This window comes from Ursus maritimus, unplaced genomic scaffold (genome assembly GCF_017311325.1).
Source record: "Ursus maritimus isolate PB19 unplaced genomic scaffold, ASM1731132v1 scaffold_21, whole genome shotgun sequence".
NCBI lineage: Eukaryota > Metazoa > Chordata > Mammalia > Carnivora > Ursidae > Ursus > Ursus maritimus.
The window spans coordinates 35,427,489-35,442,799 of record NW_024424564.1 but is presented as its reverse complement, the minus strand read 5'-3'; the positions used below and the strand labels follow the sequence as shown (position 1 = coordinate 35,442,799).

General features: G+C 35.7%; 1 protein-coding gene across 5 annotated transcripts in view; it reads left to right on the top strand.

Moving 5' to 3' along the window:
* ANKS1B (ankyrin repeat and sterile alpha motif domain containing 1B) overlaps nucleotides 1-15,311 on the top strand; it is a 1,051,872-nt gene that overhangs the window by 610,089 nt on the left and 426,472 nt on the right. For 4 of the 5 annotated variants that reach the window (XM_040637360.1, XM_040637359.1, XM_040637358.1 and 1 more), the window contains exons 13-14: nucleotides 2,797-3,386; nucleotides 5,298-5,370. In XM_040637360.1, coding sequence (XP_040493294.1) covers nucleotides 2,797-3,386; nucleotides 5,298-5,370 — 663 coding nt within the window. The remainder of the gene's footprint in view (nucleotides 1-2,796; nucleotides 3,387-5,297; nucleotides 5,371-15,311) is intronic. The other variant, XM_040637361.1, reaches the window with a different exon arrangement.

Sequence of the window (15,311 nt, the reverse complement as noted above, 5' to 3'; positions counted from 1 at the left end):
CCAGAGTCAGTAGGAGGAATGGATACAGAGCAGGGTGTGGCTACAGGGAGCTGTTGCATAGTGGGGCCATACCTGCTATCAATCGACCAAATAAGCATTTCGGGAGCTTTTATATCAACTTCTCATTCTCTTTGATTTGAGTAATCTTTAGAGTTTGGCCATTGAAAGAAGCAAGTAATAGTTGCCTTTGGCAACTCTTAACAAAAATGTTACCAACTATCATGATGCTAAGAACTATTATTCAAAAGACAAAGCTTATATGCTAATACCTAAATTATCTTTTACTTAGGGAAGTGATTGCTTATCACTAGAGGACTTGGACAATATAAAGCATTTTGAGGTTGTGATTATAGTCATTTCCGTGAAACCACAGAGGGGATGATAACCTAATAATAATATTCACAGAAAACTTTAAATAATATCATGCCCCTAAAACTCTCATTTATCATGATTATGGTCAAAACCCTCTTGACAGATTTACAGACTCTTTTTCCCACAACAGGCTGATTATTTTCAATTTTCTTTTCATAATCAAACCCTTTGGCCTTCTTTAACAACTTTCAAAATAAAATTCTAAACTTCTTTATTTCCGAATTCCTCCTTCCTTTTGCAATACTTACCCATTACTGTCATCCATATCAACCTGTTATGTTGTAAAGCACTATGGATCCAAATAGCATACGTAGAAAAAAGAGAAAATACGCTGGAACAGAATGCCAGGTTTTATTTCCTTTTGGTATTATCTTGCTTCCATGGAGGTGGAAAAAAAACATTTTTAGTTCATTTATCCCCAATTCCAGGAATAGTCGTAAAGAGGAGAAACATGTCCCTTCCCACAAAGAGTCTACTTGCTTGCCTTTGAACCCTAGTTCTTTTATCTAAATAGTAGTGTATTTTCCAGGCCAGTGAAGACGGGGATCTAATAGACCTTAGTTTGAATCTCAGCTTACCCACTTACTAGCTAGGGAAACTTCAGTAACTTAAGTTGTTTAAGTGTTCATTTTTACTTCAAATAAATGGATATAATAGGCTATAAACTCTAGCTTTAGAGAGAGTTCAGAGCTGCCATCACTCACTCTATACTCACTGTTCTCCCCAGGAAGGGTCTCTGTCTTGAGGGAAGGACGGAAGAAGTTATTATCAAGGACATAGTGTTGCTACACTGGAAAGGGATACAGTTTTTGTGGGAAGACAGAGAGATTATTATAGTACTGGGTGGGCGCAGAGTGTTCCTCCTTTAGATTGTTGTCTTTTGGACCTCTTTTCCTAGCACTCTTCTCTCTACCATCTTGGAATACCATTGTGACAAGGTCAAAGCAGACATCTTCTGCTTGGAAAGCCGCATAGGAACCAGGGTTAGGTATGGGGATATGCAAGATCAGGAACAAACCTGCCTCTATCAGCTCCTAGGGAGAGAACAGTGTAGGGACTTGGGACCAAACCGTAATAAAGAACATTGGTTTGTCTGTAGCATATTCTGGGCAAATATCTATTGAGACTTATTATGGCTGCCAATTTGTTTAAATATGTGAATGCAATATTCTGGCTATACCTCTATCAGATAATCATTATTATTATTAATCATTTCACGGGACGGTTTTGCAGATCAAATGAAATCTTGTAAATATAACCCCTAATTCGGTACCTGTTAAATAGCACATACCTGTTAAATGTTACTTGTTAATTTATGAAAACTTTGGTGTTTGAAGTTTATAACATAACCAAGGCATTGAAAGTGCAAGTCAGCAAGTCAATTTGGGATTTGTATTATCCACCACATTGGCTATTTTTGACTGTTTCACGAGATTGGGTTATGAGCTTATCAGGTAATTTAACTTTGATTGTGGCAAATATTCAGCTATATGAACTAAAATGACCAATCGAAAAAGTATACCGACTTCCTTTGCTAAGTTCTTTGGCCAGGGTTTTACACAGTATATCTTTAAAAGACAAATTAGGTCATAAAAAGTGTGGTATATTTTAAGTCTCAGAGAACATTATGTTTTATCTTAGAAAAAATTACAAAGCAATAAATCCTTCTTTTTTTCTTTTCTGCATTACACTTTCAAAGATCTGAAGAAAGTAAAAAATAACTAATGCCATTTCAGAGAGAAAGAAAAAGATAGCTTTGTGTTAATAGCTCAACATCAGTTTCTTGTAAGAGTCTCTCCTTTTAGTGATATTATGGATTGCGTTGTTTGCCTGTGTTAAGCCTGAACAAATCTTTTTGTCTAAATTATATAACTTATAGAATTACTCTAATTTTATATTTAAAGTAATACTGTCAATATTATTAAATTATTTCTTAATTTAAACCATACATTACTTCTAATTATACTTCTTTCAAAGATTTTTTTCTGCATTTATTTGCTGAGAGAAGGGCAAAGGGATGTTATTTTGTATGATCTTGATTTACCTGCCTGATGTCCTACGGCACAATGATTCATTTATTGTGAGGGTTTGGACCTGGGTGTTTCACTTCAAGAAAACCCAGTTTTGTTATTCAATGTAAAATATATGCTCTGGGGACAAGGAAAAACAATGTACAATTACTCAATTAATACTTAATTCATATCTTTGAAATGCACCCTAGGGTATGTCATACACACAAACACACACAAAAACATCTTACACTTGGTACTGTAGGGTCATGAGTTCATAAAGTGAGAAGGATACCGTTGTACCAACAAATAAAATGTCTGGGTATTGCACAAGTTTGAAAAGACACTGCTATTGTATCAGGGCATTTGGAGTCCTTATAAATAACCATCCTGATATTCTTCCTCTCTTTTGCAGATGACCCTTCTCAACAGGAAGACAGTGATCCTCCAAAAGAATATGATCCTGGGCAATTTGCAGGCCTTCTCCATGGGTCCTCTCCAGCCTGTGAGTCCCCTGAAAATCCACTTCATCTCTACGGGAAAAGAGATGAACGTGAAGAAGGACAAGAGGAAGTCAGTTTGGCAAATAGTCCTTTGCCTTTCAAAAAGTCTCCAATAGCAAATAACTCAGAAACTTTGGTAAAGAAAATTAAACCCAAAGTGGTCAGTCGAACAATTTTTCACAAAAAAAGCAACCAACTTGAAAACCATACCATTGTTGGCACAAGAACAACTAGGAGTGGATCCCGGAATGGGGACCAGTGGATTGTGAACACAGGAGGGTTTGTGGAGCGAGCCTGTACCCTGGGGAGAATAAGGTCATTGCCAAAAGCCCTGATTGATATGCATTTATCAAAAAGTGTCTCTAAATCGGATTCTGATCTCATTGCATACCCTTCAAATGAGAAAACACCAAGGGTTAACTGGAGTGAATCTTCAACTGCCGAACATAGTTCTAAAGGGAATTCTGAAAGAACACCATCCTTCACTTCTGAATGGGAAGAAGTAAGACTTGTTCTTCTTTTTGTTCTTTATATAGGACTTTGGAGCAAGGGAAGTTTGGGGGAAGGGTTTTCAGTTTTTTAAGTCTTTCAGAGGCAAAAAAAAAAAAAAAATTAACAGACACATACAGTTCCAAGTGGAAGGGCAAGATTCTAGGGGTAATATATGATAATTTCGCAGCTAGTGTAAAAACAAACACAATGCCACACATGTGGAGAAATCTATTGTTTCCATAGAAATTGATACCAAGCAGAAGTAATAACTAGCTATGAGGTACAAGAGAATGTTCACATTATGTCCTACCAAGCACTGCAGCTGACAAACTGAGAAAAATCTTCGTATTTCTGCAGCTCTGTATCATTCTGCTAGTTGCTAAATTCTTTGTTAGCTTGTCTCCCATCTTTAAAGTATCTTATATTTTCAGAAAAGCTCCTTGTAATCTTAAACTTAATGGTAAACAGAATAGTCCTGGCTCGGGGTGCCTAGATGACTCAGTTGTTTAAACGTCCAACTCTTGATTTTGGCTCAGGTCATGATCTCAGGGTTGTGAGATTATGCCCCATGCCGTGTTCGGCACTGGGCATGGAGCCTGCTTAAGATTCTCTCTCTCTGCCCCTCACCCACCACTCATGCTCTCTCTCTCAAAAAAAAAAAAAAAAAAAAAAAAGAATAGTCCTGGCTCTTCTCCAAGTACTATACAATAAACCCAAATTACTTAATATTTCCCTTTTACAATTATCAGAGAGACATTAAAGAAAAATATGTTGAGGTCATGTATCACCAATTTAAGCTCTACTTAAAGACAAAGTCTTTCATTTTATAGAATTAGTCAGAAAGTAAGTGCCCTTGCAAGGTTATGAAATATCATCTTTGTCCCTAAGGAGGACTACATCATAAAATAATGAAGTTCCTTGCCTTTTCTTGAATTTCTTCAAAGAATGGACCACAGTCTCCCTTAGCATTTCATTCTAACATGTCACATTTTCTCCCTCAAAAACCTGTGCCAGGTGGATTGGGTTTTGAAGCACAATAGGTCACTAGAGTATTCTGAGAACTAGAAATGTCTGATATTGACATTCTGAATTGAGCTATTTGGGAAAATCACTTAATCTGTCTGCATCTGTTTCAGGGTGAGCAAAATGGGACATTTGAGTAATACTTATTGTCCTCTCTGAAACCTGCTGTCTTACTCAGGTTGGTAGGATGATGATGAGGGGATTAAACCATAAATGGCTAAAGCTTAGATAGTCATATCTTCCTATAAATACTGTACTACTAGATTGATTGTTCAAATCTCTCCACTTCTTATATTTATTAACTCTCTGAGTAACATCTGAAATCCTTTTTGGAATGCAGCAGGATTAATTAACATTTAGCCTATCTCTCAGAATTAAGGTGTTTCCCCATGCCTGGATTCTTACGATTACTTGTCACAAATCAGCTTGTGGCTAGTCAAGCCATTTAGTAAGAACTTGGCTCCAATGGCCACAATCACAGACTGAAACCCACCCCTTCACCAGTCAGAGAGATGCACACTTTCAGAACAGGAAGAATGCCTGAGAGAATGGACATGTTCACGTGAATTTATCCTCAGCCCATCCCTCTCTGAGTTTAAAGAACATACAATTCCTAACTTACTGACCCATGTAGGCCCAAACAAAGTTCATTATAAGAAATATAAAGAAAAAGGGATTTGATTTTGAACATTTAAGAAAGGGAAGCATAATTCATATTTTTAAAAGAAATTCAAAAGATGTCTGCTTCCTTTTAAACCTTTCCCAGTCAGTCTCTTAATTGTGGTATTGCAGTAGTAATAATATCAAGAATATATGCTTCTGGCATTTGGAAATTATTTTAAAATGCAATGCTAAAAGTGAATTAATAATTTACTTATATGGCTTTTGTTTCTCACAGATTGACAAAATAATGAATTCCATAGATGTTGGAATTAACAGTGAACTTAAAGAAATGAACGGTGAGACCACAAGTAAGGAAACCTTTCTTTTATGTTGTAATTAATAAATGTGCTCAAGAACTAGCTAGAAAATTATAGGAGGCTTTAGATAATTTCATGTTTTTATCATAATAACAGCAGCTACAAATTATTTCTTTCCACTCATATCAAACAACCATGACCTCTAAATATCAATTTTAAGTACATCGATTCAGCACACGGAAAGACTTTTTTCCCCATGTGCTATGCCAGTTAACATCGGTGGAGTTTCAACTCTGTGTAGAGCTAAGTATGAAGCACTTCAGCGTGTTGTAGATCGTGATGACCTGATACACTACGATTCCCCATAAAGTGAAATGTCCCAGTCATCCTGGCCGGAGTGATTAACCACTTACCCCCAGGTTGTAAGCTTCAGGATGGCAAGAACTATGGGTTACTCATCTTCACGTACCCCAGAATACCTATCAGAGTGTCTCACAAATAGTTGATTTTGCAATCACTATTTAATATATTGCCCTATGAAGTATTGTTTTTTTTCTCTATAATTAAAGCTCAGAGTGTAATTCCATTAGCAGCTTTCTTTGAGGACTTTTTGCTTCGTACTAATGGGTGATGTCAAATACCAGATAGCTAAATCTAAAAATAACAGTCCCATTCATGCAAGGGAAACTACTATTCTGGAAAGAATCAAAAGATCTGACTTCATTTCTAACCAGCCACGAAGTAGTGGCATAACTGTAGATTATCACACAGATGTATAAAATTTGGAGTTAAAACAAACAATTGCCAAGCACTCTGAAGAATTTGTGTTTAAGTTAGTTGTGATAGTTGATGGTTTTGTAGAGATGATAATATTAAGGTCTGTGAGAGAGACATCTAAATATATCATAGGATAAACAGCTATGGGATTTTGTGGCCCTTTGACCAGTCACCAGGGCATTTTAAACAGCACCCCATGCGACTCTTAAGCACAGGAAAGTTGGAAAATGGCTCTCTTATGATGCACTGGGCCTGGGTGGATAAGAAGTGACATGGAAATCTGGGGTTGCAGTCACTGAAGGGGATATTCAGGCCTAAATGAACATCTTACTCATTTCTCCTATACTGGGACAGGTAAGGAATTACTCTAATTTGACTGGACCCCATTTCAATTAAGTGATAATTGTTTAAAGGTTACATAATTTTTTTCTGAAATGCATATCTATTTTAGATTTTTAAAACTGAAAAATTATGGAATAAAGTACCAAAATTGTGCGCGTATGTCTAATGACACAAATATGACATTAGCTCTGTGATAACATGTATAGCCAGGTCTCTCATACAGAAATGCTGATGAACATTGAGGGTTTTTCTAGTATTCAAAGAACTAGCCTAGGAATGTATGTTGCTATATAGTTCTTCTAGACATGCTTACAGAATAATTTCAAGAAAGTGTAGGAATGCATATTTTGAATTGATACAAAAGTAAGCATTTTTTTTTTTGTCAATAGGAAATTCCCTGATACTGAGAATGTTCAGGCAGGGACATAATGCTTCTCTATTGGAAGACTTAGGTGACATTGAACATTAATGCTCTAAAATTCTTCAAACAGATAATACCACAGAATTATAAAAAATATAAATGTGATTATAATGAAAGAGTAATGTTATAATAAGGGCAAATGTTAAAAATGCCAGTCGGGCAAAGCTGCCTTCAAAGGGAACTTTAGTAGTCAACAAATCCACAGACTATCTCCCCTAATTCTCCTCTTTCTACCATTTATACCGCCATCCTACCCTCTGCCTTTATTTACCATTTTTCTATAGTGATAATGAAAATGAAAGTAGAGACTCAGTCCTCACAGATTCATTACTATTAACAAAGTCTGGTTTTGTATGTCCCTTAATTTTTGCCTCTTAATTATACATTAATTATATACTAAGTGATTGACCTTGCCGTGTGGCATTCCAATTGGCCTTTAGGTCATTGTGGATTACAACTTTACTGGGCTGCAGGCTCTTACCTCTTGAGGCTAGATATACTAGAGAGGTGATAACCCCATGCAAATTCCACAAATATGTACTGCTTCCCACGTGTGGTTGGGAAATCACATGGTGAAATAAGTCAGACAGACACGAATTAAAATCTCAGTTCTGCGATTTACTGGGCTCTTGAACTTAGGCAACTCATTCAATTTCCCGATCAACAGAAATGAGGATATTAATATAGGATCATTGTAGAGACATGTGCAATGGCATATAGGTAGAATCAGACTTATATAGATACGTATTGAATTTCAGCTCCCCACCTTGCCCTACCACAAGGGAGATGTGATGTTTGACACTGTGGACATACTGAGATAAACACACATTAGCCCTTTCTTTAAGAACTTCAGGTCAGTTAGTCTCATAGTCTTCATGTTAAATTCGCTGTGCTCCCTGGAATAGTGGCTTGTCAATTGTAATATAGGTAGTAACAAGCCCAACAGTCAGCTGCTACCAGAGAAGAGTAATTACTAAAACAGATCATTAAACTTCAAGGTACCCTGGCAAAGAAAAGAGAAAAATCTAGACTGTATTGATTTAAATGGACTAAATTATTTTATGAAACCTGGATGTTCTTCTCTTTTTGCTTGACAATGGGGAAGAGAGGTGCAATGAAATTAACAGGAGGTAAATTTAGAATGAGCAAGAGGAAATACTACCTTACCTGGTATGTGTTGACAGCATCTAGAATTTTGCTTTGGAAGGCCACTGAACCAAGCACTATGCCTGGCTTTAACAGGGCTGCACAGCTTTATGAGTGTTTGTGATGTTTGTTGCTCAGAAGACAATTGGGAGAATAAAATCAGAAGCAATGGAGATACATGATGGATCAAGGATGAGCATTACATTTTCCATGCTCTTTCCCATTTTGTTCAATGTTTTTGTTTGCCCTCCCTACCACTTGCACATTTGCAATTTCAGGTATTTTGTAAACAAAATATTTATTGGACCAGTAAAGGATCTGAAACTCTCTCATCTTCACTCCTAAAAATAGGAACCAGCTCAAAGTTTGAGCAATCTCTGTGAATCATCAAACTAGTTATACTCATAGAAAACCATTTCCTCTTTTTTTTTTTTTAATTTCCTCAACAACTATATAGTAGTTTGAAACTTAGCCAGCAACATCAAATATCCAGGACTAAGGTAGAAATAGTAGTAAATAAAAGTTACTGAATCTATATTAAGTTCTCACTCAGAATAACATTAATAGACAATTTTCACAAACATAACTTCTGGTTTCCCACTTAAAATCAGATTCAAATGTCAAACAAATGGGCATTGGTAGTAGGATTCAACTATATTGAATACCTCATATTGTATAGAACATCCTATTCTTTGGTGATGCTGGATATGTGATGTGATAGTACATTCTACATAGTCATATACTTCCATGTACAGGATTTTTTCAGAGAATCGGTTTTGAAGTTAGCTGGACTCAGTTTCAAATCCCAGGGTTGCAGTTCACTGGCTCTGTGACCTATTTGATCTTGGTTTCCTCCCCTATAAAGTCAGATTTTTAACAACCACCTCGTAAGATCTCTGCAAAATTAAATTATGCACTTGTACTGCTATAGCCTAGAATATAGCAGGTAATCAATAAATGTAATTCTTTTGCCTTCTTATCAAAGTATGCATGATTATCTTTCCAATTAGAGTGTATGCCATGCAGGAAGAAACTTGGAAAGTCTTGCCTATCGTTTTTTTTTTTAAAGATTTTATTTATTTATTTGACAGAGATAGAGACAGCCAGCGAGAGAGGGAACACGAGCAGGGGGAGTGGGAGAGGAAGAAGCAGGCTCATAGCAGAGGAGCCTGATGTGGGGCTCGATCCCATAACGCCGGGATCACGCCCTGAGCCGAAGGCAGACGCTTAACCACTGTGCCACCCAGGCGCCCCTTGCCTATCGTTTTGATCAGTAAAGATTTTAGTTAAATATAACTACTCATATTCTAAGTTGCTTTCATGAGGAATCTTTCTTGAAGTTACATTTCTTGACCATTGTCCTTGTATCACAAGGAAGCACTTTCAAATTAGGAAATTTACCATGTTCATTGTAACTACTCAAAATTCTCACACTTGCTAAGATCAGTTTGCGGATCTTCTTCACGAGATTGAGGAAAACTTAAGTAGAGGCAATAATTGGCTCCATAGGACTTGCTTATCATTACACACATACAGCAAATATTCAGAGTAATTAAGTGCCCAGACTTTATAATACAGGGGTGGCAGATAATCTCATAAACACCCGCCTACTTCTAATCTAGCTTCAATAATCTCCTGCCACACTAGGCAGACCACAGGTGAATGGACTGTATTGGAATCATCTCAAGTACATGAATACAAAAAGTAGCATCTAGTTAAAACGTATTTTTTAAGGCTGGGATTTCTTTTTTATACTTAACATTAAATTATATTCAAAGAAAAATATTCTAGAGTCTTATCTTTTAAAAACCTACCTTTGCCAAGATATCGATTCCATCTAAATTTTAATTGTAAACGAAAGCTATTAAAATGAATTTGTAAAAGATTTTATCATAGAATACACTATATTGGATAGATAAAGCATAACTCAAGTTATTGGCTGGAGAGCTCATAGTCTGAAAGCAGTCACTAACATTAATCTGCAACTCCACTTTCTAAGCTTTTGCTCTTCTTTTTCTCTAAAAGTCTGAGGGACAAGTTACAGTTCAGAGTCCCTCATAGCTGTAGAGATCCTCCATGAGAGTATCTGGGAACCTAGGAACTCACAAAGGCAGAATAAGTGTTCTCTCTTTTCCTGATCCACACTCCACCTTCACCCTAGTCTGCGAGAACAGAGAATGTTCACTTGGCCCTTTCCACAAAGAGGGTCTCTTTCTGGGTGGTCAGGACAGACGTCTCCACAGCCCCAGCAGCTGCCCCTCCCTGATGCCTCCCTTGGTATTTTCTCACCTAGCTCTAGATAAGCCTCAAGAGGTACTTGGTCAACGATTCAGCTGATAGCTGTTTTTCTGCTGAGGCTGTGGATGGGAATGTCATTCCTTAAACTCCAGAACACTTAAAAAAAAAAAAAAAAGTATTTACAATTTTCCAGAGTTGTCCTATTATGGAAATGACAAAGAGGAAAAAAACTGAAATGTATTCCTTTCTTACTGTGTGTCAGATACTGTGCACTTTTCTCCTGTGAACATTTTCCATTCAATTCTCAAAATAACTGGGTGAGGTATTATTATACCCACTTTATGGATGAAGAAAGGCTCAGAAAAAATAAGTAATTTCTTGAAGTCAGCTGCTTCAAAAGTAGGTTTGTTTCTTCCTGAAATCCATTAAATACACTACGTACACAGAACAACAGAAGCCAGCCCTTTGCTTCTTTCTCCTCAGCTCAAATCATACTCAGATGCACTAAAGGGAGCCAACTGAGAGCGTTCAAGTGTAGAACCAACCACTTCCTCTTAGCAAAGCCTAACTATTGGTATACAGAAAGCTTTAGCTCCAACTCCAAAGCCCTGCCAAAGTATAGCATGGTCATATAGTTAAATGAGTCACAGCTCTGACTATCTCCTGTGTCCCAAAGTGAATGCATAAATGCTGATAATGACCTGGGTTTCACTTATTTTCGGAGGAAGACTCTTCCTTGCCTCCAGCAATATTCCTTTTTCCATGAACTGTTAAATTGCACATTAAAAACCTCTCTGTGAGATGCTTTGCAACGGACATAATTTATTTTTGATTTTTATTTCTTTTTACAGCACTATTTTTAATAGAACCAACTGGGGAAGGTGGGTAGTAGAATACGTTAGCATACAAGCACCCTGTTTTGTCCAAATTAAGAGAAGACTTATTTTTATTATATTTTATATAACACTTCACTGAGTAACTTTTTTTCAGATAGATTAAATCTAAGAAATCCCTTAATAATAGAACAGCTATATAAAAATGTGAATTACAGTAATTGTTAGGCTAGCATGAGTTAATCTCTATCAAGAGATAGTGTTTAATCAACCAAACAATTGTGTTCTTAGCACAATAGATACTAAAATTTATTTAACACCATTCATTCCAAATAGTCATTAAAAACTAAAATAACCTACATAATATAGATTTTGATCACTAGAATAGGGCTGAGATTTTCTGGTTTTGAAATTATAAGTAATATTCACATGTGAAATTAGGTTTATCTTAAATATGAAATAGTTGAGTATTACTCTGTGGCCTAATATTTGTCTATGATGTATCAATAACTATAACTGGCACATTGTTTTCAATTCAACAAATATTTAAGCTTTCTAGAAGAGGCCTAGAGCAGTGAGCAAGCACAATCTCTCAGTTGTACTGGAATACTTTCCATAACATCTTTCATATATGATCAACCAACATCTGCTCCCATATGTCCCATGATAAGCTCACTACTTTCAGAGACAATATATTCTATCACCAGAAAGCTCAAATTGTTAACAACTTTATTTTTAGACATAGGTTTGAATAAGCTCTCTAGCAATTACTAGTATTGTTGACCTGGGAAAATCATTTCATCAGCCTAAACCTCATTTCTTCATATAGAAGACAGCTATAACAAATAGTATCTACCTTCCCTCAGCATCATTGGGAAAAATCTGATGAATTACTACATGAGAAAGTAATTAGCTACATTCCTAGCACATAGTCGACTATACTGGATGATATCTCCCCTCTGACTTCTCTTTTCCCTTCTATCTATTTTCTCTTAAAATTTTTTTTTCCAAAGAAACAAAGGGTGGATGGTGGCCCACTATTTATTTCTAATACATATATGTACCTTCAAGATATGGATGATATTTTTAATAGGGTATACTTCTTACACATTCACCATAAAGCTGGAAAGCAGCTGCCAAGAATCTTCTTTGTAAGATACTTTAAAAATACTAGTTGAGCCACTTCTATATAAATATCAGTGCATTTTACAAAGTTTACCATTAACAACTTCATAGTCTGGGAAGAGAGTAGGAGATATAGGGAAAGGAAAATTCTTCCTCTGCCCTTCAAAGTCTTCCAACTGGACTAAGAATTAAACTTCCGTAAGACGGATTAATAGGAGGGGGAAAAAAATCAACGTTTTACTACATGTGCATGGAGGCCCAAAACTGAAATTGAGACTTAAAGAAATGACCAAGGCAGGCAGCTTTATACTTTTTAGACAGAGACAATAAATTTGTGAAGAAGTGACAGGATAAAGAAAACAGATGTTTGGGAACTTTAATAAGGAATTCTAAGCAGAATTTTGGTTGAGGTAGTTGATCAGTAAAAGAGTAACAAGGTTTGTTTCTACAGTTTTTCTTGGCTTTGAAGTTTCTATCTCTGGTGATAAGGATCTTTTTTTACTTCTCAGAACAGGGCCGGGTACCTTCCATGTGGGAGATTTCTTTCTTGCTTTCAGGGCAACAGGGGATGGTCTGAGTGTTCTTGTACCAGCTGTTTCCCAAGTAGCTCCAGTTCAAACTAATCAGGATGCTATTGTGGTACATTTTGGGCAGGCTGCCCTGGGCCCCTACAGAGGTAAAAGTAATTAAGACTAATTCGAAATATAGCTAATAGACCTTCATAAGTTATGGATCATCATAATGATTGCTTTTAAATACAAATTTGTCTTCCTAAAACATAATGAAGAATTAACTGATAAACATGGATACCCATGAAAAAATTTTATAGTTTATACTGGTTGTTTCTATGATACACTGTCCTGATAACCAAAGGCTTCTCTTCTTATATTTTTGATACTCAGATATAAACTTCTAGAGAATTAGGAAATGAAATGTTTTATAAGTTTAAGAACAATGGTACCCAACCCTATCACTGATAGGAATGTATCCTAAGGAAGCAATAGGACAAGAGCAAAATAGAGATGTTCGTCTCAGCATTGTTTATGATCCTTCAAAAATTAAAATCAAACCAAATCACCATTTATATAAAATTCATAAAATGAGTTACTGTAATTCTCTATGATCAAATATTAAATATCTAATGAAAAATGACATTAGTACTATATTTATTACCATGGAGATATAGCCATAATTTATTACAAGTGAAAAGAGTAGATAACAAAGTAAATTATAATCCCATTTTTTAATATACATGCATGAAAAAGATCTGGAGGATAGATGCAAAAATGTTAACTGTGAATATCTCTGGGTAAACTTATCAGTGAGTATTATTTTCTTCTCTCCTAAATTTTCTGAAGTTTTTACAGTGCACATACATCACTTTTATGTTTAATGTCTATACCTTTCAATTAAAAAACTGTATGTCAATTTAATAAACAAATACAATGATAAACAAATTATAATTTATATAATAGACACATATAATTACATATATACAAACATTTATATGTGAAACATAAAATGTTATAGCCATCAATGTAATAATAAAAGGTTTGCCAAGTAAATACTATTAATGAATACATGATTAAGTCTTTTGTCAGTTTTGAGTTAAAATAAGTGTTTCTGTGGCTTTCGTTTAATTTATTTTCTTACGTTACTGCAAAAACTATTTAAGTACACAAATTATTAAAATCTTACTAAACAAATCCCTGATCAAAATGATTTTTTTAATGTCCATTGTCAGTCTGTGTGCATATTCTAGTGACACCCTAGTCCTTGTCTATGTGCACACTGAATTTCTACATATTCATTTTCACATATTTCACAAAATTCTATTTTCCTACATTTTTTTCTTACCTCTTGCTTTATCCCTCTTGTGAATATCCAATGTTAGCATGGTATATATGCTTCTACTCTTTGCTCCAAGTTCATGCTATCACAAACAGATAAGTGATAGGTAGATACATAGATGATAGATAGATAGCTATTGCTTGTGTTTTAAAAACAAGAAATCATGCTATATATATTTCACTGCAACCTATTCTTCTTGTTCAACAATAAATCATAGCTTTACCTTACTTTTATAATCAGTGAAGTAAATAACCTGTGAAACAAAATTGCACTCGTAAAGTTCACCCTCAGAGCGGAAAATTGCTCTGATCGGATTGCTGCCCCAACCTCTGCCCTCACTTGCTCTGTGACTTGGAAAACAACACCTCACACTGAGCCTCAGTTTCCTAATTTGAAAATTAAAAGGTAGGACTAGATCTTTTCCAACTCAATAATTCCATGACTCATACTCTCATCTTCCGTTTTATGGGTTGTGCTTTGGCAGACTATCCTTCTTTAAAGCTTTCCACTTCTTAATTTCTTAAGGACAAATGACCAATAAATCTCAAGTATGTGTATTTCAACTAGGTTCTTCTCAGAATGTTGCCAGATCCTCATTTTATACTGCTTCTTAAATACATTAACATAGTAAATGCATAATTTAATTGATAAAGGTGTGTAAGATATTTAAATTCTTTGTTTTTTTGTGCAAAAGTGATTTTCTCCTAAGCATCTCAGCTCTTTTAAAAAACCTTATCTTATGCTGATTTGTAGGAGACTTAAATGACTAGCTGAAATCACGCGTACATGAGTGATGCAAATGGGAGTAAGTGCAGTATTTCCGATACTATACTTTGCTTCCTTCTGAGTCCACTAAGCTTCTTATAAGAATTTTTATGCCAAAAAAAAGTGGTTAGCATTTCAATAGTGTATACTTTTCATTGGGTTGCAGCTACTGACCAAGTCCTCACAATGGCTTATTTCGTACCCACTGACTGGGCCTGACTGAAGTGTAGTTGAGTACCTCCCTTCCCCACAGGGTCCTGAACTCTGGCTTGCCCCCAAATCTAAGCAAGTACTAAAATGCAGGGCATCTTTAAGAGTTCCTTCAGAATCAGCTGACAACAGAGAGAAACATATCCTATTATACCACTCTGTTCATACCCTCTGCTCAGCTCCACCTGCTTGCTCCTCAAAGTTCCTAGAGTCTTGCTTTACCCTTCCCTATTAAAAAAAAAAAAAAAAAAAAAAAAAAAAAAAAAAAAAGCCTTTTTCTGTTT